Below are 22,588 nucleotides of genomic sequence, written 5' to 3'. Positions count from 1 at the left end.
CATGATGGAGTTAAGGACATGCCACCTCAATATACGCCGAAGTCACATACCGATTACTACAAGCTGAAATGATCTGTGGAAATGTAATGTCAGAAAGGGTAATTTGGCCTGTCTTTTCCTATACGCACAGCAAGCCACAAAGGATCTCTGGGAGGGGCGTTCTTCACATACAGTGGCCAGAAAACAGCCTTGATCAACAGAGTCTGAGAAGCGGGCGGCAAGGTAAGGTCTCTGAATAAAGAAGTTATCTGTTACTTTCCACTAACTTTTCTACTCCACAATATGTTCATAATATTCGTAGAATTTACTACCATGACCTGGACACCCACTCCTTCTTTCATTTCTTTATGAATGCATTGTTTCATCCAACATAGAGTACGCAAATGCTTTGGTCATTTCTTTGGACTTTACTCTCCTATGAAGATCTTCATTTACATGTAACATTAATAGAACTTGGGTGCTTTTCTCTTGTTAATCAGTTTTAATAGTAACTGGGCTTCCAGTTTGAATCAAGGAATCCACAGAAGAACCCAGAGGGGTAAAAGGATCCTTTCCCTCCATTACACTGATGACATATCTGGAGCCACAGGAAACTTATGAAAAGGGTTGTTCTTTTCGTTTTAGTTCCTGGAAGAATTTCCATGCCACTCACCTTGATCTCTTTCATGCCATGTTCTACTTCCAGCAGCTGGTGAATTTGGAGAGGGATAAAAGTCTCCTGTAGGACTTGGTTCCATATTTTCATCTATGGATATAGTTTTGGGTCTTTTGCTGTTAAAATATAGCAATAGTTACATTATTGGGATTTCTGGCATACAGCATTTCACTTGAGAAAATTCTTAACTATAGCAATTTCTATACAGAGAAGTCACCATACCTCAGAATCACTCTGAAATAGTGTTAAGTATTCAAGGTATCAACAGGAATAGCAAATATTCATGGTGGTATATACAATTTACTATACTATCTTATACTTTATCCTGGCAAAGAAATATGGTATTCATTACATTTATCTACTCAAAAACATTCCAAGGAAAATTTCAATAGTAAAAAGTGAACATTTGATGTGATTTGTCTACTAATATTAAAATAATGATAGAGTAGTAATTGTACCTTAATTCTTTATTGCAACTGATATTGATATTAATGATGTTCACTTGTATAGCACTTGCCACTTGACAACTTAAACTTTTCATATTAATTCCAAGATAAGGTAATGGAAGATAACATAGAAGAGAACAGAGCTTTGGAAGAAGACAACCTATTATCACATCTTGACTAGACCACTTATTAGTTCTTAATGGTACGCTCCTAACTTTACTAACTAGGTTTGTCATTTATAAAATTGAAATAATAAAACCTAATTCAACGGGAGATGTCTAAGATGATTAGATCAATTACTGAAATCCTCTCAAGTGGTTGGCATTTAGAATACACTTCAAACAGTAATTAATATTAGTAACCCTGTAATTAATAATAGAAAATCTATTGTATTTCAGTGATTGTAAATTATTTTATATGTTCTCCTTTAACTTTTCTTTAAACACCAGGTTACTGATGTTTAATTATTAAGATTAAACATATATTAAAAAAAAGACACTGCCACATTGAAACTAAACAGTAACCTCAAAAATTATATATTTTTGTAAGGAAAATATGGGTCACCTCAATTACTTTTAAAAAACCAACTAATTAGAGCAGATATTAAACAGCTGCTTTTTCAGGAGAGGCCATACCACTTAATATACTGCCTCCACATACTCCATGAAACAGTGAGTTACAACCACGGAAATGAGTTTTCTTTAATTAAAAATTTTCTGGTAAAAGCTAAAAAAAAACCTTCTAAATTAATTTTTGTGTAGTGATAGTAAAATATGTCACAGGATTTCAGAAACTGTATACAAAAGTCAATCCTCCCTTTTTTGCAAATGGGAGTTGTATTTGGAGATGCAGTGAATTCCCTGGAGCAGAGGAACGGAGGGAGAGGAGACACCACATTGGGACTCTGAGCTCCATGGCTCTGATCTCTGCACGCATAAGCACGCCTGTGTTTACACCCATCTGTAGAAGGGCTTGTGATGAACATTCGACTCACTGCCCCCAGAGAATGAACACGATAGAGAACATAGCCGTTTCCAACCATGCTAAGCCATTCTAAGAGTGAAAACTGCTTCTTCAGTTACTTCCTAAGGTTAGAACTTATATTTATAAGCCATCCTTTAAAGTTATTTTTGCATTTGTGAGTTAACAGTAAATATGAATATATAAAACTTCAAATGGAAGAGAAATTAGTTTCATACCAAAGTAATAAAAATATTTTTGAAACATTGTTTATTGTGAGACACATTTGATATGCAATGGTCAACAGAAAAGATTTATGCTGGCAACCGATCCAGTATTATTATTCATGCTTTTAATCAGATTCATCATTCATTTATTTATTTGAAAGGCAGATTAACAAGAGGAAGAGACAGAGAGAGACAAATCTTCCATCCAAAGGTTCACTTCTCCAAGTGCCCACAGCAACTAGGATTTAGCCAAACCAAAGCCAAGCTTCAGGGACGCCATCTGGACCTCCCTCATGGGTGGCAGAAACCCAACTACTTGATTCATGATCGGCTGCCTGAAAGGCCCATTAGCAAGAAGCTGAGTCAGAAGTACGCGGGAGGCAGGACTTGAACCAGGCATTTTAATACGAACATTGGCATCCCAAGCACTAGTTTCACCTGCATTGCTGACTATACTATTCACATTTTAAGCATTTTTAATACCTACTCATACCATGGATAGTTATATTAACAATATGCCCAGACAATGTAATTATATGAAAATAGAGTATGACCAGAGAAGACATAAAATTAACCTGCTGGGGTGGGTGTTTGGCCTACCAGCTGAAGACACAGTGTTTCACAGTGAAGAGCCTGTGTTTGATACCCTGTGTGGTTCCTGAGTATAGCCTCTGCTAATGGAGACCCTGGGAGGAAGCAGCAATGACTCCAATTCCTGCCATCCCACGTGGGAGACCCGGATTGAATTCCCAGCTCCTGGCTTAGTCCCAAGCCAGTGCAGGAATCTGAGATCTGTGGGGTACACCAATGGATGAGATCTATCTTGCTCTCTCTGTCTCTGGCTCACTCTCTCTGTCTGCCCCTAAAAAAAGAAAAAAAAAATCAATCCAAACGCAATTAACTTTCATTACTAAGCCTGGCTCAGGGAAATAATTTTAGATATTCTTTTTACTTTTAAAAAGCTGACATTATTAAATGCCGGCTTTGCTCTGGAATTTGTGATGCTTTTATATTTGATATGGGTATATTTTATACTCTGGGAATGAGATGAGTCTTGACATGCTGAAGATCTACCTCAAAAAAAAAAAAATTCATCTGCTCTACTTAAACTGAAGGTTAAACTTAGAATATCAACAGAAAGAAAATGAAAATGTCAACAGAGGACTTAGAAACAAAGAAAACTCATTGCATTCCTCCTCAACAGATACTGGTCAGAGCAAACCTCAGACCAGACAATGCATTCAATAACTAAATGAGTCAAAAAATGACTAAATGAGCCAAAATTCACCCACTACTTAAAGTGCTTGGTAAATTACGGCCAGCATAAGGACTCTAATCTTACTGTTAAGTAAATGACACATTTCAGTTTTCATATTTCATTATTCCAATTCTGGAAGTGGTATTAAGGATAACAGTTACCAGGTTGGACAGGTTATAACTGGCAACATTGTTTTTTTAAATTCACCAGAAGAATTAGCTAACTCATCAAACTGTCTGAATAAAATGTAAATTTCCATATTTCCTTTTTTCCACAAAAGAGATTTTGTGGAAAATATGCTTTGGACAGCTATAGTTTGCAAATATTGCAACAACTTTAAGAATCTATATACTACCATCAAAAACTGTTTTATTTTTCCTCTCTCCTACCTACCTGCCTGCCAATCCACATATCCACCTATCTTCATAATACCTTAACTTGTAGCTGCGTGCAAACTGAGAGCTTGAGCAGCTCCTCGGATAGTTACCTGCTTGGTGGAGAAGACAGCGACCTTTGAAGATTGACCCCCGAGTTCATGTCATGGTAGTATGGTTGGCTCGGGATTTCTCCAATTGGGAAGTTGACTCCAGTTCCCTGGGTTATGGGCGCTGAGGAGTAAAATGGAAAGAAACACTAAGAAAGGTGACCACACTTGTCATCAGCATTCCATTATAACAATCAGACATTCTCCATGCTTCTGGACAAGGATAAATGAACTCTATTTACCTTAGGACTCTAATAACACCCATCATATCCTGGGGTAGGAACTAAAACCTTTCTCATGGTACTACTGTGCAAATGCAGAATATGGGGCATTTAGAAGACAATCTTTGATCGCTGCTTCCCCTAATCCCACTCAAGAAGCTCGCATACTCACCCATTTGGTACATTTGTCATTGTCATTGTCACCTCCTGCTCTATACAGTGAGGTCTTGGAGGAACAGAGGATGTAACTCCAGTTGTTCAGTACCAAACAATGGCCTACCATTAAGTGGATTCTCAAAAACCATAAAGATAGAAGAACTTCACAAATAAACACCTATGATCACTGCTCTATAATCCTATTAACACTGATATTAGAATAGATTAGAAACCATAATTATTTTATATAAATAACTGTACCACAGTAGGTAAATATGTGAAATTTGTAAATGTCAAATAGAAGCCACGTTTTTTCCCCCAAAGTACATACAGAGTTTCATACAGGAATATAAGTGTTATTTATTTATTTATTTTTAAAGATTTATTCATTTTATTACAGCCAGATATACAGAGAGGAGGAGAGACAGAGAGGAAGATCTCCCGTCCAATGATTCACTCTCCAAGTGAGCCGCAACGGGCCGATGCGCACCAATCCAAAGCCGGGAACCTGGAACCTCTTCCAGGTCTCCCACGCGGGTGCAGTGTCCCAATGCATTGGGCCGTCCTCAACTGCTTTCCCAGGCCACAAGCAGGGAGCTGGATGGGAAGTGGAGCTGCCGGGACCAGAACCGGCGCCCATATGGGATCCCGGGGCTTTCAAGGCGAGGACTTTAGCTGCTAGGCCACACCGCCGGGCCCTATAAGTGTTATTTAAAGGTATGTATTTTAAAGGAAGTTTATAATACAAATTTATAAGTAATTTAAAATATAGTTAAACAGTATTATACTATAAGGCACTAAGGTGAAAAATTGACAAATCTCTTTGAATTTGCTAATGTATGATGAGCAAAAGTTTTTGTATGTTGGTAGTTTTTGTACAATGGACTATATATCTTTCAATTAAAATAAATATTTAGACATCTTGAATAAATCTACATGACAGCATGTTGTATCACAAAGAACACAGTGTTGAGAGATAAACAGTCTTTTAGTTTGAACTTCCTGTGTCACTGACAGCCTATCAGACTCAGTTTCCTAAACTATAAAATGAAAATAATAACCTACCACATAGGAGCATATTGAAAATGAATCAAGATAAGAAGTGATAAAAGCCCAGTAATATGCTCAGTGCATAACAAAGGCCAAGACAAAACAGTTCAAAACTCTGTGGAAAAGCAAAACCAAATGCATCTGTTGCTGAAAGTTTGTTCATTCAACAAGATACTGACTGTGGCCCTTATTGGTAGTCACTGTAATGGATACAAAATAGCTTTAAAAAATTCTTTTCCTGAATAAACATACTGGGCAACATTTTTAATAAGTAAACTCTCAGGCAAAACCTACAAATACCAGGATAAGGTGGTACACTAAAACTGAACAAATCAATGGCATGATCATTAAACACTTTAGAACTTTAGGGGGAAAGGAATCCAATGTAGCCTTGAATTCTGCAATAATTCTGCGCAAGAAGCCACAGCTGGCATGCGCTTTGGAAAATGAGTATGGTACTGAAGGGATGTCTTTCAAAACAGCTGATACCGTAGGGCAGAAATACTGCCCCAAGTTGAGACCAGACAGTGGGATTCCAAAGGACAAACAGTGCTTAGGAAGAGTTTACATTTCTCCACCTGTTCTAATCAGGTGTTCAAAAGCTGTCAGCAGGCAAAGTGTGTCCAGGGGCTTGGCAACAGAATCCTAACGTCCCCAAGATTCACAATACGAACACGTGGTTGGCTTAATCCCCACCCCTCTCTGCTAACTGCCTGATGTTGAATACAAAATGTCAATGAAACCACAGATTTTCAAGGAATTTTGAATACCCACGATGTTTAATAGATATTCTAAATGTATTAAAAGCTGGGTTGATCTTTAGTATCAGTCAGCCCAAGGTTAAATTAAAATGTTTTTCAGAACAGATGATCAAGAAGCACTTGTTTCATTACAGAAAAGTCATCCATGAATATGCAACGCCTATCTTTTCCTACAAAAAAATTAAATGAACCATTATGTATATATGAGAGGCGTCAGGTACAAGCTTCCAGAGCATTCTTCCAGCTGTTAGTCTATCCCATTCCTATCATGCACTTCAACTTCCTTTAAACAGAAAATGTTTATATGCCATGTGTAACTATGTCTGACGGCTTGATTATTTCAAGAACTAAAAGATGGCTGTTTGTTGTGGTTTGGAGACTACAGAGATTTAAAAAATACAAGATAGAAAATCCCAGAGTAACCACATGCTTTAACATTTATTATCAGAACTATGCTTTATGTAACATTAGAAGTAGGTTATGGTCTAGAGAAAGTTTTAGAGGGGCTAATGAAGAAGGTAATCTGGCAGCCTTGTAACAATGGGTATAATTCAAATACCTGACAGGAATGTGCAGATTATATCTTATTTAAACTATCTGCAAACTTATTAAGATCATGCAATATTTAAGCCAACATTTGTAGTTTCTATTAAATACATATGACAGTTTAGCCAATACAATTTGCCTGGCCATAAACATGCTGGATGATATTAATTAGAGGTAAAATGATAATTTAAAAAAATTCCTCAGGGAGCCCGGCATGATAGCCTAGCATATAAAGTCCTCGCCTTCTACGCGCCAGGATTTCATATGGGTGCCGGTTCTAATCCCAGCAGCTCCACTTCCCATCCAGCTCCCTGCTTGTGGACTGGGAAAGCAGTCAAGGACAGCCCAAAGTCTTGGGACCCTGCACCCATGTGGGAGACCCAGAGGAAGCTCCTGGCTCCTGGCTTTGGATTGGCTTAGCTCCAGCTGTTGTGGTCACTTGGGGAGTGAACCATCGGATGAAAGATCTTCCTCTCTATCTCTCCTTCTCTCTGTATATCTGACTTTGCAATAAAAATAAATAAGTCTTAAAAAATAAAGTCCATCCCTTTCACTATTAAAAAAAATTCCTCAGAAATTTTATCTTCCCTATTTTATTTACAGAAGGATTAGCCCAGGGTATCAAGATAACTAACAATTATTTGTCTATAGATTTATAAATGGACACAGTAAAAATATGATATGTATTCTGACATGGAATGGAAGAGCAAAGGAGGGCAAAAGGCAGATTAATAATAAACAGCCAAAATACTCAAATAGCAAATGTACAATGGACCTAATGACAAAGAGTATGTGAGAACAGCAAGTCACCATCAGACCTTCTTGTTTAAACCCTCAGGGCGAACTTGCATCAGCCCCAAGATCAGCATTAGCACCTCTTCTCCAGTACTGTCAAGAAGCTGAGTGTTGCAAATCATATTTACCAGCTTGCCAATGTCCCTTTAGACACTAAGGCCCAGAGAACCTCAGATTCTAAGGTTTAGAAGCCACCTCTTAATCTCTCCTATTGTTCTCCTTCTCCAAAAGCTGATCCTAAATCAACTTTGAAGATGAAGATAATATCATTCAGCAGAAAGATCACTCTCCTAAAACTGAATAGCTTCATTAGCTAAAGTCAACACGCACATTAGTAGGTCACATGGTAGGAAAACCCTAGAGGACAGAAACTGTTAACCTACTGTGAACCCTCGAAAAGTCACAACGTGTGTATCAGGGCTGTGCTGAATTTATGATCACTGAGTCCTTATCTCCTGGAGTTCAATTGTATAAACAAGATTATAATGTGGATACATGAAAACACTTAGGATAGTAAGTTTTCAAGCATTTCAGAGACAATTATGTACCTATGGAAGAGGAAATAAATGTTTGCTGAATAAATAAATTCATGAATGACTATAGCTAATTAAAGTACTAATTACAAATCAGCACTATCGGGTGTTACAGATAACCTAAAAAATATCTGAGAGATGACAATATTAATGAGGAATGAAAAAGATCTAAAATTTTTTCCTGTTTCCGAATTGGTTTAGAAAGGCATTCCTGATCTACTCTACAATGTTCAGAATTCATATTTTTCCAAATATCATTTAGGATTTTTGCAGGTTCTAGGGCGGTTCTCCTTTGACAGCACTTAGCATAATATTACTCATAATGAGGTACTACACAAATATTTTCTGACAGATGACTCCACTGCTCTTCTCATAAGAAAGATGAAACTCTATCATGGAACTCACAGAAATAAAAATTTGAGCAAATAATTTGATAAGCCTGCTAACTGCGGCAACGCAGCTTTTCTGCAGAGCAAATATTGTCACACACACACACACACACACACACACACACACACAAATATTCCTTTCTTCCTATACATGTTATAATCTGGTCATGAACATAATCCAGCACATTTCTTCCCAAATTACAACTGAAAACCTTGAAATCTTTCAAATGTCACAGACGTCTAACCATCAAAACGTGATCTGGAAAAATACATAAGGTTCATTCTCTTGGACTTCATAGAATGCTGGAATCTGTCTTCCCAGCAAATACATACTCTGCATCGACTAAGGACTTTAAATTCTTTTTCATTTATAATTTATGTTAATATCTTACACTGCGCCAAACAGAAAGACCATGACAGAGACGTTTGGCCATACATTTATGAAACCCAGAATTATACCACAAAGAAGGTCTTAAATGCTCACGTATATTCCTCCCTAATACACACTCTATTTGTAATGGACCACTACAAAAATCTGAGTTATTTCATCATCTTAGAAAATTCACTGATGACACTAAAGTTAACTCCTCCACTTGCAAATTCACTCTCTTTTTATTCTTCTTGGACCATCAGGATTCTCATTCATGACCTCTTTATTTGACCCATGAGAAAAAACGAAGATCAGAGTGCCACCATGTTACCTGAATGATATCAAGCCACAGTGTGAATGTCTCATGTCAAAATGTGAGTCGAAAACCTATTGTTCACAGTGGCACAAACAAGCAAAGGCTGGGAAGAAATGGGGAAGGATCACCACCTCCAACATTATCAGTGTATTAAGACCTGCGTCTTTGACATATCTGTGCATGTTCAAAATAAGTGAGAGAGTTAATACAGAAACTTTCCCCTTGCTTAGGGAGCTAGCCAGGTGAGCTTACCCTCGAAAAATCTGGCCCTGCCTGCCAAGAGTGGTGTCTCAGGTGAGGCGGCAAGTTGAAACAATTGGACATTGTTTTGGATAACAATGCTTGCTATCTATATCCAACAACAATCTGCAAAGTTAATTTCTACACCCCTCAACACTCTGCACATTAGTGTGTATATCCTGTGCATCTCCAGCCCCCACCAAAATGTTAGTAAAAAGAAAAAGCACTTATCTACAGGAAACTTATGTGGGTTATCATAACAACATTGAGTACATTTAATTAATCACACTTCCTTGGATATAGATGACCATCTATGGTCACAGAGAACAGTGAATTAAATGAATACTGTAAACATGGCAATCAGAACAGTCACACAATTATAAAGATTTTTAAAAATCAGACAAAATATATCATTTAAGATTTTATCAAATAACTTAAGTTTTTAAAAGCTAGAAGCAAACATGTGGCTCCTTTACATTTAAAGGTCAAAATATAAAATGTAATAAGCCATACAATATATTTAAATAAAAAGAAAATGATTTACTCACTTCTGGATACCCTCACAAGTTCTGATACATTGAAGACTCCAGATTTCACAAAACTATCCTCAAGGTATCCTGAAAATAAACACCAAGGGGAGAAAGATCAACATACGCAGGAAGCAAAATAAATTATTAAACACCAGTATTTGTTTCAGTGTTTCTAAACCAAAGGTTAGAGCAAAAACAAGTATGCTGACAACAGGGACAAATAAGTATCTCATGAATGCAGACTGGATCCCTTTAAATGTAAGCAAAAGGCTTAGATGTTAAAAACCTCAAGGAATTATCTTTATCTTAACTTTTTCAATATACAGAACAACTGGTATGGTTGTATTTGACAAAGTCCATGTGTAAAGAATAAAGTTCAAGGGTACTTATTGAAGACCTCTAACTTAGTAGCACCTGGAAGAGAGACAGAGGGACAGAGGGAGAGAGAGTAAGCGTTGAAGGGTCCAGGCCTCCAAAATACAAGAACAACACCACAGGACCTTTTTGCAGCATGTACACACAGGGCCCACGGTAGCATGGTCCACTAGTCAAGAGCCTGGGAATCTTCAAACATGTTTGGCAGACAAGGATTCCTACAGACCACAATAATGGCCCCCTACCCTGGTTCTCAGTTATACCAAGGCAGTGCAATGTGGCAAGGCAGGGAGTGAGGAAGAAGCCTTGGGAAAGAAGTGAGTAGAGACTGAAAATCCCCAGGATTAAAATACTTCACACTCTGCTCTCCAAAAACTTGTTGCTAGGCTGGATTTTACACGAAGCTATGGGACCAGCCAAGGATGAAAGGACAGCAATGGAAGGCATGGGTGGTTTGGCAACATGGAGTCCACAGGTCAGGGAAATGGGATTTGTATCAGAGCCACATTGCCAGTTACTGAACATTGGTCATTAGACATCTTTTTTGTTTCAAATTCCTCATCTGTAAATTAGAGATATGAGACCTCACAGACTTATTAGAGTATGAAATGTGATAAAACTATAAAACTCATGGTAAGCACTGGCTAAATGCTACGAATCAGTTCCTTGCCAGTCAACCACTGAATTGTGCCCACAGGACTGCAGATGGTTCCAAACTATAAAGAAAATTCACCAGAACAAATGTCGATACATGGGTTTCCAACCACACTAGCAAGAAAAGACAGAAACTCACTTAACTGGCACATATACACCCCTGCTGTGACCTGAGGAGCCAGGAATGCTTGAATACTGTTCTGTAACTATCTATTTGCCTTCTTTGGAAAACAGGACAAAGGAAAGAGTAACAAGGAGTTTACAAGTTCTTCGCTGATGACAAAATTTAGGCCTCATATTAAGTCACTGTTCTGAAAAAGAAATGCACTTTAGGAGAAAAAAATAACAAAATGTCCCCCTTTGATACACTTCTGTTTTAGGAAAGTCTTCTTGAGCAACTGAGTTTTCATCAGACTGAAGTCATTTCAGTGGTAATTGAGAAATTTCTATGTAAGCAGCACTGTACAAAGTACTAAAGGTCATGAGTAGAATAAAGGACTCTGACTCCCTTTGACCATTGGAGGGGGGAGCAAGATGTTTTTAAGTTTCTGCACTCCTGTTATTATTGTATACAAAGATGTCTGTTGCTTTCATTGTTTTAAAGAATAGTTTGCTATACTTATATGTAGCAAACGTAGTAAAGAAGATAGGTTAAAAATAAGAACTCCAGCTCTTATGTTCAATCAGACAACATTGTTGCCACCCAGTTGCTCTTAATACACTGACTGTACTAAGGCCAGAAGCCCCTCTGATGAGATAGCCCTTTTCGTACTCTCTACCCTCACCCTGCCATGGCCAGCACCACCAGCACCCACTCCATAAATGGCTTTCCCATCTCATCTCACCTCCACCCCCAGCCCGGCCAGAAATAATCTTTCCTCTGTACTCATACAGCACCTCATTTGTACTTATTTTACACGTTGAATGTTCAGATTTTCCAGAGTATCGGTTTTCAGGACTTGAATCCCCTGCTGGATTATCAGCTCCTTTATTTAGGAGAGTGACTAGGTTTGGTTCATCTCTGCATCTCCCTTAATGACTAACTCACTGCCAAATATAGAGTGATTACTACATAGCCACAGAACAAAATTTAAAATTTAACACCTAAAATAGGCTACAAATGGACAGCTTACCTATTTTATAACACTGCAGACACAGATGTTTAAGACCAATAGGTAACTATACTGATTTCAGTCACTCCCCAGAACTTCCTCACTGAAGAATTTATTTGGACTCTTTGGTAAAATGAAAGAGAGTAGTGACTTGGGTCAGCTTTCATCCATGACTGCTGTGTGCTGATGTGTTACTCGGCATTTAGAACACAATAGTGACCAGAGGAACAGAGTGCTTAAAAGAGCAGGAGCTCCAAAAATACTTGTAAGATAAATTGCATGAGTGAGTGAATAATGGTGAACATCTTGATATATTTACGTAAATTATATCACAAAGGAATACAGAGCACTATCTCAGTATCCAGAAAGAAAGTGAAGTTCGTTTCCTTGTTATTTCAATGAGTAGCCAGAAGTCCATCTGCTTGTAGGCCATGCCTACTAAAATGGAGCAGTGCACGGGACTGTGGGGAGCCAAAGCATGAGGGAGAGAGAAGCGTGTCGAGGCTAATTCTTCCAGTGGGAGGACAGATAGACAAATTCAACAGTGACTTCACAGAAAAGGGAAGCTGATTCCTTACACTAGAAGAAATAAAAGTAATTCCCTTAAAGCTACGAACAGCAGTGAGAATATATCAGAAATGCCTGGAATCCACTGGACAAAAAACAACACAGGTCCTAATGGGACGCACTCTTGCCACAAACACAGCGAGAATTGGCAAGGCAGGCCTCCTGGGGACAAGGGGTAGTGCTGCTGACAATGACCCTGGGTGGAAGTGGGAGCTGGGAATCAGGCCCAGGCCCAGCATGAGAAAAGCACCTGAGCCAGACAGCTGCGATGTTCATGTGTCTTTGCACACAGCACAGCTTTTACAAGGGACAAGTGTCACTGAAGACACACATTTTAAAGAAACCACACTGGATTGCTGAGAACTTTCCTGGCTAACAGTGCTTACTCCTAAACAGGGGGAGGAAGATATTGGAGATTTTCAGAAAAATAACCGGGGAGGGTTTCCCAATGGTTGGTAGCTATGCAATAAATACTATACAGGGTAAGCCTCAACAAAACCTAGATTATTGAGGTTAACCGAGTCCCATGCAGGCTCCTGGGGGACTTCTGGAACGATGGTTTTTACATGTCACATAGACAAACTATTGTAAATCCCAACAGCTGATACAAAGACCAATGATTTTTAAAGCAATTTGCAGACATTCATATAGTAAATTCCCTTCGTCTACCCAAGGAAAGGCGAGGTAGAGCAGCTGCTTAATGGTTACAGAGCAATATTCCACAACAGATTAAGCCAGGAAGAAAAGAACAACTCTGCACGGATGTGATGCTGTATTTACACTACAACTACGCTTCTTAAAAAATAAAACTGAATAGGAAATAAAGACTTCCACAAACTGAAGTCTCAAAGGCAATATCAAATTACATTATTTTACTTCTTTTTTATTTTTCTCTAATAAAAGCAAGAGTAAATCTCTTCTCACAAGTTAATACAGTGTTTAACCTCCTTTACAAATAATAACAGAAGAACACAATGGCATATCTAACTGTTAATATCTCAAATTATAATCAGGACCATTTGAATGTTAAACAACATTTGCATGGAAAAGCCAAAAGAAGACTGATAATGCTCATTTTTATGGTCTACTGTGTTCTATTCTTGAAATTAAAAAACACCATGAAAAGCAGTTATTAAATTCATGAAAGCTGTCTTCAAGTATTTGAAGGACTGATAACATAGACAGTAGATTAGACTTCTGCATAGGCCCAGAAGCTGTTTTTTTGGCTCAATAAACAGATCTGTCATCCAATGAGAAAGGTCCTAAGAAGGAATGCAAAATTTTGCATAGGTAATGATAGCCAACATGTGCCAAAATACTGTGCTAAAACTGAATGAGCATAAATTCACTTATTTCTTACTGTATTACTCTGAGATAAGACATATTATTGCCACCATTTTACAGATACGGAAACCTGGACCCATGAGGTAAGGAGTTTCCAGCAGCTGTAAAGAGTTCTCACTTTGGGTAGAAAGCTGGACAAATTACTTCCAAACTCCATGGTAGCCTTCATAACCTTCTTTCTGACATGGCTGTGATCCCATGTTCATTTTCTTGCATGGTTCATTTGGAAGACAAAAACAGAATGACTTGAGAGACCACATGGACATTTTCTAATTATTTACAGTCTTCAACTGAGTATAAAAAGGGGCTTTACTTTTCTGCAAAAGGTGAAAGAGATGATTTCATACCAGCTCCATGCCAGTCTCCATGCAGCTGTAGGTATCACAACTATGCCTTAGACGGTTTTTGGGGGAGTCAAGTTACTATGAAATGGAGTTTTATCTTCAGCTTCTCAACCAACCTGAAGTGTTCATGGTTAATGCTGGAAGCTGTGATCACGAAATAAAACTATCTACAACGCCAAACACAGAGATTCTCAGCACAGAGACTAAACCTCATCTCACGGTCATGGGTCAAAATTCTATTCTTAATTTAGAATTCACTTCATCCATTAATATGAAATTTAGGTCACGATGGTGATTTAAACAATATGAGAGAATCAAAACTTTTCCAATTCTAGCCTAGTGGCTGAAGTTCTCACCTTACATGCACCAGGATCCCATATGGGTGCCAGCTTTTGTCCTGGCAGCCCCACTTCTCATCCAGCTCCCTGCTTGTGGCCTGGGAAAGCAGTCAAGGACAGCCCCAAATCTTGAGACCCTGCACTCATGTGGGAGACCCAGAAGAAGCTCCTGGCTCCTGGCTTCAGATAAGCTCAGCTCTAACCATTGTTGCCACTCAGGGACTGAATCAACAGATGGAAGATTTTCTCCTCAATCTCTCCTCTTCTCTGTATATCTAACTTCCAAATAAAAATAAATAAATCCTTTAAAAAATTTTCATGCATGTATAACATAAATATATATATGTATCAAAATAAAATTTTATAAATTAAAATAAATCAAATTTACAGAAATATTTTGCTTTTTTCTGTTAATATTAAATCTTTTCTTTTGGATTAAATAGTTCTTCAAAGGCATGATTTTTATGCCTGTACATTACAGGGCTGAATCATATTTTTTGTGACCATTTATTTGACCATTCTCCTATGGTTTGGCATTTTAGGTTATTTCCCATTTTTTAAATATTATAAACAGTATTGCTATTAACATCCTCATACACACGTCTTTGCCAGCAGTTCTTATGATTTCCTTCGGCTGCAGTTCCCAGAAATAGAATTACTGGGTCAAAGGACACAAATTCTTTTAAAGTTCTTGGTAAAACTATTGAGCTGCTTTCCATAAAGGGTTTACTCCTTTATTTCAAGTTATATTCCCAAGTGCAGATCATGAACGTGTCCATCTCACCATGCTTCTGCCAGAATTCTATATCAGTGGGGATTTGTTTTTAATTGTGGCAAGTTAATAGAGGAAAGATGTCGTTACATTAATGTTATGATCCTCATTTAATTAGAATTAAGTTGGGGCTTTTTCACATAGACATGTTATTCCTTTGTAGAGAGCATTCAAAAATAAAATATTTGGAAAAACAAATGTTAAAATACATAAAAACAAGAACTGTTGATAGGATATGTTATTCCTATAGAGGAATGAGATTACTGAAGAGGGTTTCAAAGTTAAATGTACCGTTGATCATCTGAAGAAATGGTCACTTATTTTTAGTTTTCTTCAAGTTTTTAAACGTCTTTGGAAGAGTATGGCAATTGAATATTAGCAAATGCATCCTTGGCATTAGAAGAGTACTCACTTTCTTTCCTTATAGCATTTATTGGTGTTTAGATAGTTCTGGATTCTTAAACTGTCTGTTAATCCACAGAAGATAGTTCTTTTAATTTGCAATTGAACTTGTTCCATGATTTCTTCCAAATTTTCTGCATACATGTAGTTTAAAAATTTGTGGAAATCTATGTGTTATATTTGTCAGGTTTTCACACTGAAATACATGCATGTCTTATACGATGGCACAGTGACAGTGTTTTTGTTTTGTTTTTTAGTTTTGGAATAGAAAACACTGTGGTTTCACAAAGATATTCAAAGTTTGAAAAAACTCATTCTAAGTTGTGTTTCAGAGAGTCCTTAGAGAATGGTGGGTCTTTGTATAAATGAAGTAATTGCATCTATGTTCCATTTCTCAGCTGATCTGCACTATCCGTTATCTACACAAGGAAAGTATGATTATGATAGAATTATGAATCTTTGCAAACATAATCCTTGCTTGCATTGAGACTGGCTCTCAGCTGATAGCTACGGTTAAACATTCCAATATTAATTTAGAACGAAATTTGTCCTTCAGTATAAAATGTAAATCCCCAATGGTGACTGAAGTAACATGGGGGAAAAGTCAGAAACCAGCTGGAAATATTTTCCCAGAAAATCTTTGGTGCTTCGGATTTTTTACTTCATTTGCACAGATATTGTCTGGTAACTAAGTTGGCTGTGTTTATTTTCTATTGTATAACAAAGTTACATGCATTCCCTTTCATGTTTTCTCTGTGGAATGTATGTCTCCCTTCAAATGCACCAGAGCATGGTGCTTAAAAAAGCAAGACTGCCCAGACTTAGCCCTGCCTCCTACTGCCTAAGCCTGCGGCAAGTGGCTAAACGCTTCTACATCTCGCATTTCTCTTCTCTAAAATACAGACGATCACCGAGACACCTAAGAAGCAATATGAAACCACACATTATTTTCAAAAAATAGTAAAGAACAGACATTTCAAGAGCAGAAAAAGGGAAGTCAGAACTTCCAAATTAACCAAGGAAAAAACAAGATCCAGTGAGTGAAAATGCAGTCAATGTCCTACAGACAACAAAAATTAGATCAACTGAAGAAAAGCCAGTGATTTCAAGGACCATGTTTAAAACAAATGAGAACAAAGCAAAGCCAAAGAGGTGCAAGTAACTGGGTAGACAGACGAAATCAGGCAAACTCAAAAAACAGAAAAAAGAAAAAGCAGTGTCAATTAACAATAACTGAGAAAGCTGAAGAGAAATGAACAGAAAACAAGATAAGGATCATTAAGTATGAACAGAGGTAATATTAATAAAGAAGATAACTAATAAATCACCTATGCATGAAGCAGCATGGAGAAAAACATAAAACAAAACTATTAAACAAACTGAGAAAAAAATTGGTGAAAATTTTAAATGTCTCTTTTAGAATTGAACATGTTGATTATACAGATTTTATGCTATCCAAATACAAATGATGCTTTATTATTACATCTGCCTTTAAAACTTTTAATCCTGTTCTTCAACAAATCCTTAAAAGCAGAGATTTTTTAGGCCACACTGTCTCACCTATGGGAAATAAAGTTAAAATAGCAGAAAGGGGCAGAATTCTTAGAATTACGTTAAAATTAAGAAAACAACCCTTGAACCAAAGAGAAAATCAAAAAGGAAACTGTTACAACTTATTTTGAAAGGAATGAAAAGAAAAATATGAAAGAAAAGGAAAACTAATTATTCACCATAAGAGGAAGAGCAGGAAAATCTAATAAAACTTTTCAAAGATAAATGGTAAAATTAATAATAGGAAATAAAAACAGTATTTGAAACAATAAGCTAAAAATGATCCTCTGAAGACCAGTAAAGCAGAAATGCCATTTGTATGCCTGTTTAAGGAAAAAAGCAGAAAGCAAAAATATCCAAGTACAAGAATAGAAAGGAGACATAACCATAGAAACCAAATACACTTAAAGGAAATTATAAGAGAATAACACATACAGCATATTGACCACAACTTTGAAAACTTAAATGGGAAATTACTTACTAAAACAAAAATAACCAGAATTGAGCAAATAAGTGGAAAACCTGAATAGACCAATTACCCTAGTGCAGTGGTTCCCAAAATTTGCTGAACATTGGAACCACCTGGGGTTCTAGAAAATGGCTTAGATTCCAACCTCAGCCTTTCTGATATAAGCAGTATGCCTAATATCCCCCAAGTGATTCCAATGTGCAGTGAGGCTTGGGAACCACTCTCAGAATATATCTAGTATGTGGTCCGAGAAGCAGCAGTCATGGCATAACTGGGGAACACATTAGAAAAGCAGCAAGACTCTACCCTAGATCCTTGCAACCAGAATCTGCAGCTGAACAAGATCTGCAGATTCATGTGTACTTGGAAACAGCACCAGGTCCATATGGGTGCACAGCTGGATTTTATCTGGGTTTCATCTAGTCTTTAAGTTTCAATGCCATTTCGACGCTTCCTAGGCCACACAGTGATACAATATCTTGGGGTGGGGTGTGGTGGGGTGGGCTGGGTGGTGAGGAAGGTTCTTGCATGAGTCATTACGGGGCTATCAGAGCTTGGTTACCTGAACTTGTAACCTCCTTCATCAAAACAAGGCAACCCACCAACCAGAGATCAAACACACATAGAACAGATGCAACTTCTAGAAATCTAATAAAATATCAGGTCAAATGCAGCAATGGCATCAAAAGAACAATCAATTATTATCATTAAGGTTTATTCCATGAACAACAGCAGTTCATTATCTGAAGATTAAATGCCCACACAAGGGTACTAAAAATCTATTTGACACCAAGAAGTGTAATTACCTAACAACAAATCTAAGTTAAAAAAAGGAAGGAAGGAAGGAAGGAAGTATCTTGATTAAAACCCAACAACACTTGAGAGCACTAGCTTGACATTCCTACTTTCTGAACCTTTCCCTGCTCCTCCTCCAGTGGGGATGTGTGGAGAAACGATGGTTAACCTTGCAGTTGGGCTGCCTGTGGCCCATAATAGAGCAGCTGGGTTTCAGTCCTAGCTCTAGCTCCTGGCTTCAGCTTCCTGATAATGCAGACCCCAGGAAAACGCAGTGATGGTTCAAATGATTGGGTCCCAGCAACTTAGACCAGACACCTGATTTTGGATATGGCCCTGGGTTATCCCAATCATACAGGCAATCGCTAGGGTCGGCTTGTGGCATAATGCCTAAAGCCAGTGTCTGCCATGCCAGCATCCTATATGATTGCTGGTTCATGTTCTGGCTGCTCCAATTCTGATTCAGTTCCATGCCAATGGCATTGAAAACCAGCAGAGAATGGCCCAGGTACTTGGAAGTTGGCCACCCACATGGAAGATTCATACAAACTCCTCAGTTTGGCACAGATCTGGACATTGGAGCTGCTTGGGGAGTGAAGCAGCAGATAGAAGATTTTTCCTTCTCACTCCCTAACTATGACTTTCAAAATAAAAACAAAAATCTAAAAAAAAAAAAAATGAACCAGCTGATGGAAGCTCTCACACTCTGTGTCTGTATATTATTTTTTAAATTATATTATATAATATACACATACACAACACCACCTCTCAAATAAGGTGTACATGTTTTTCAAATTCATCACAAAAAGACAAATGCTGTATGATTTCACTTAATCTAGAGTAGTTGGACTCACGGAAACAAAATGAATGCTAAGGGGGTGAGGACAGACAGGAATGGAAAGTTTTTAAAATTTTTTTTAAACATGTAGAACTTAAGTTTTGCAAGACAAGAAATTCCTGCAGGTCTGTTTCACAACCATGTGAATTCACTCAACACTACTGAATTGTACACTTAAAAACTGGTAAGACGGCAAATTTTGCATTATCTGTACTTTGCTACATTTTTAAAAATGTAACATATAAGGTGTATCCAGGAGCACTGATATTACTATATATATATACATTTTTATATATTATAAAACTATAGCATAAATATAATGTTGAAGAAAAGCTATTTATATTGGCAATTTTTATATTATTTATACAAATCAATTAGATATAGCTTTCAGTTTGTTACTGTTCTCATGATCTGCCCACATTGATAGCCATATTTAAAGTTTTTATTTTTCTGTTGCCAAATCTTAAATTTTTGACTCATAACTTTGTCAGCTGGAATATATTTTCGAATGAAACTTTTACAAGGAAAGTGAGGATTTCTTTTTTGGGGGTCTATGAGTAATAAAAATATATTCCTAATGCTTTTGACTGGAGGTAAAACTCTTGGAGCAGAAAAATTAATCATAATCACAAGTTCTCCTCCATTGTCATCTAGTATTTAATGTTGAAAAAAGGAATATCCAGGTACCTTATTTTTCATCCAGCATGATTACAAGATTTTCTTAGTCATTTATGAAATACAATTATTTCAAAAGGATACATTTAAATATAGGTCTTTTTCATTGCTATTGACAGGCTGCCGTTAGCTCTCTGGAACTCATTTTTTTATTTTTAGCACATAAAAATTTTACTTGCCTATCTCATATTCTTTTTCTCTCCTAAAAGCTCTGATTTCTCTAAACGTCTAAATTAACACTGAATTTTCTATTTTCCCATCACTGAATTTTTTTCTATGATTTCTTTCTAAAAGAGAATATCTTTAGTTTTTCTTCTTTGTCAATGATTACTTCTGCAATATCAGTTTTGTCTCCTATTCCTCAAATACAGCTTGAATTGTATGAAGAAAATTTATTTTCTTGCTGTGTTCCGTCCTTTCCCATTGTTCGGTGATCACTGCAGCTACTCATTTCTTTTTGTCATTATTTACTTTCATAAAGTTCTATCTTTGAAAGTAAAAAAAAATATTTTGGCTGAAATTTTCTTGCAGAACTTTGTAGAAGAAATGCTCTTTTAGAACATTTGAAGATGTGTTCTGGAGCTTACAACTTATTTTTCCTTGTGCTCGCCCCATTATTTTCTCAATAGTGACATACAGCTGTGTTTCCTTTCTCATATATGTCTACTTAGGATCGAGCTCAGAGGACCGTGTGGCTCTCCTTCGGCCACGTAGTTTAAGCGCATAGTACAGGTTGAGAGTGACAGCTCTAGACCTGGCAGAATTGGCTGTAAAGACTTTGTGTAAATAACCTACCTTGAATAAAATCAATATCCATCATGAAGATGGTAATGGCAATAATAATAATAACAGGGAGTTAAAATATACATTGAAACATGTAATATGAAGTAATCATGCGAGAATTATAATTTCTATGCCCAAACAAACTTATCTCTTAATTCTATTTTCTATGACATTTTTTAAGTGTTGTAACAATAGCTATCATTTACTGAGTACTTATTATGTCAAGCTTCGTGCCAAGTACTTTAACTGTACCTTAGTTCAATCTCCAGCATTGCTGCCTTTCTGTTCTTAACTTTGAAAAAAAACAACTTATCAAATCCCTCAAAAATACTGAATGTGTGAATTGGATGTGAAGTCTAACAAATTAAATATAGTAACAACAATATATCATCCATTCAATATAGACATCAAATGATCACATTGCACCCCCACAAATTGTTATAGTTAAAATACAAAGTACATAAAGTGATTCAATAAATGACTACTGACAGGGACAACAGAGTAACACTAGTAACCATGTCAGTCAAAGTCAATAACCAGAGCTCCCAAACAAGTCCCCACAACAGATTTTTCCTTTTACTGGGCATTACAAGCAAGTGGACTCTACTCCTCTTCACCCTCCCCCATCCAGAGATGCAAAATATTATCGTGGTAGTACAACTTCCTATAATAGCAGGTGGATACTGGAAGGGTAGAACCACCAGGTTTCAAACAAACCTTATCAACGGTGGTAAAAAGTTTGATGTAGAACCAAAGTGGAGCACTTTTGAAGGCTATATAGTACAGAATAGAATCAGATAGCTGGAGGCCTTTCTATCCCCAGCTTCCCCTCTCCCACTGCTCCCCCTTTCCCTAAACCTGTTCTCTGAGTTCAGAACTTTTAAGTTCAGATAGAAAATATCAGTACCTCCAAGATGATGAAGTATTATTAAGTGGATCTACAGTTCCTCAGGAAAAAGATACCACTACCTTTTATGGATAAAAACATGAGTGAAACACTAGCATTATTCCATCTTAGTTTACTGCATATATAGATACGGTTACGGGACAGACCACCAAGAATCTTACAAGGGGTTGTCCTTCAGTATCATACTTAGTGACTACAAATATTTTTAACATTTGACATATACTCAGGGAAACTTTGGTGATAAGTTGCAAGAATCTGAGTTGGAAGTAAAGGTATAAGGTGGATGTTATATATACTAGCTACAACTAGTTTGCAACATATCTAAAACAAAACAACTTTAAGCCTTACTAATACAGATCAAATTCTAGTAGGCTGTGTGTGTACATGTATGTTTGTATGCAATTAAACTTGACAAGCTAATTTTAGCATTAATATGTAAATACAAAGTACCTTAAAACTAATGATATTTATTTTTAACTATTATAGTGGAAACTCAGGTACTGGCAAAAGGTGGACCTATAGTTTAAGGAAATGACAAGAGACAGACATACACATTATTCAAATATGGCTACTGATGTTTGATAAAAGGACCTCGGGAACTCATAGGAGAAAGAAAAGACCTTCTAATCAATGGTGCTGGATCAACAGGACATTTGTGTGTAAAACTAAAGCAAAAGAATGAGCATTGGGGCCAGTGTTGTGGTGTGAAGAATCCTCCTGCGATG

General features: G+C 37.1%; 1 protein-coding gene across 9 annotated transcripts in view; it reads right to left on the bottom strand.

Annotated features, from left to right (window-relative positions):
• The window catches only part of NFIB (nuclear factor I B), a 231,201-nt gene that overhangs the window by 58,731 nt on the left and 149,882 nt on the right, over positions 1–22,588 (bottom strand). For all 9 annotated transcript variants that reach the window (XM_012925804.2, XM_004581094.4, XM_058672282.1 and 6 more), the window contains exons 4-6: positions 9,956–10,024; positions 4,034–4,154; positions 653–771 (exon numbers count right to left, since the gene is read on the bottom strand). In XM_012925804.2, coding sequence (XP_012781258.1) covers positions 653–771; positions 4,034–4,154; positions 9,956–10,024 — 309 coding nt within the window. The remainder of the gene's footprint in view (positions 1–652; positions 772–4,033; positions 4,155–9,955; positions 10,025–22,588) is intronic.

Source organism: Ochotona princeps, chromosome 14 (genome assembly GCF_030435755.1).
Source record: "Ochotona princeps isolate mOchPri1 chromosome 14, mOchPri1.hap1, whole genome shotgun sequence".
Taxonomy (NCBI): domain Eukaryota; kingdom Metazoa; phylum Chordata; class Mammalia; order Lagomorpha; family Ochotonidae; genus Ochotona; species Ochotona princeps.
This window is presented reverse-complemented; position numbering and strand designations above follow the sequence as displayed.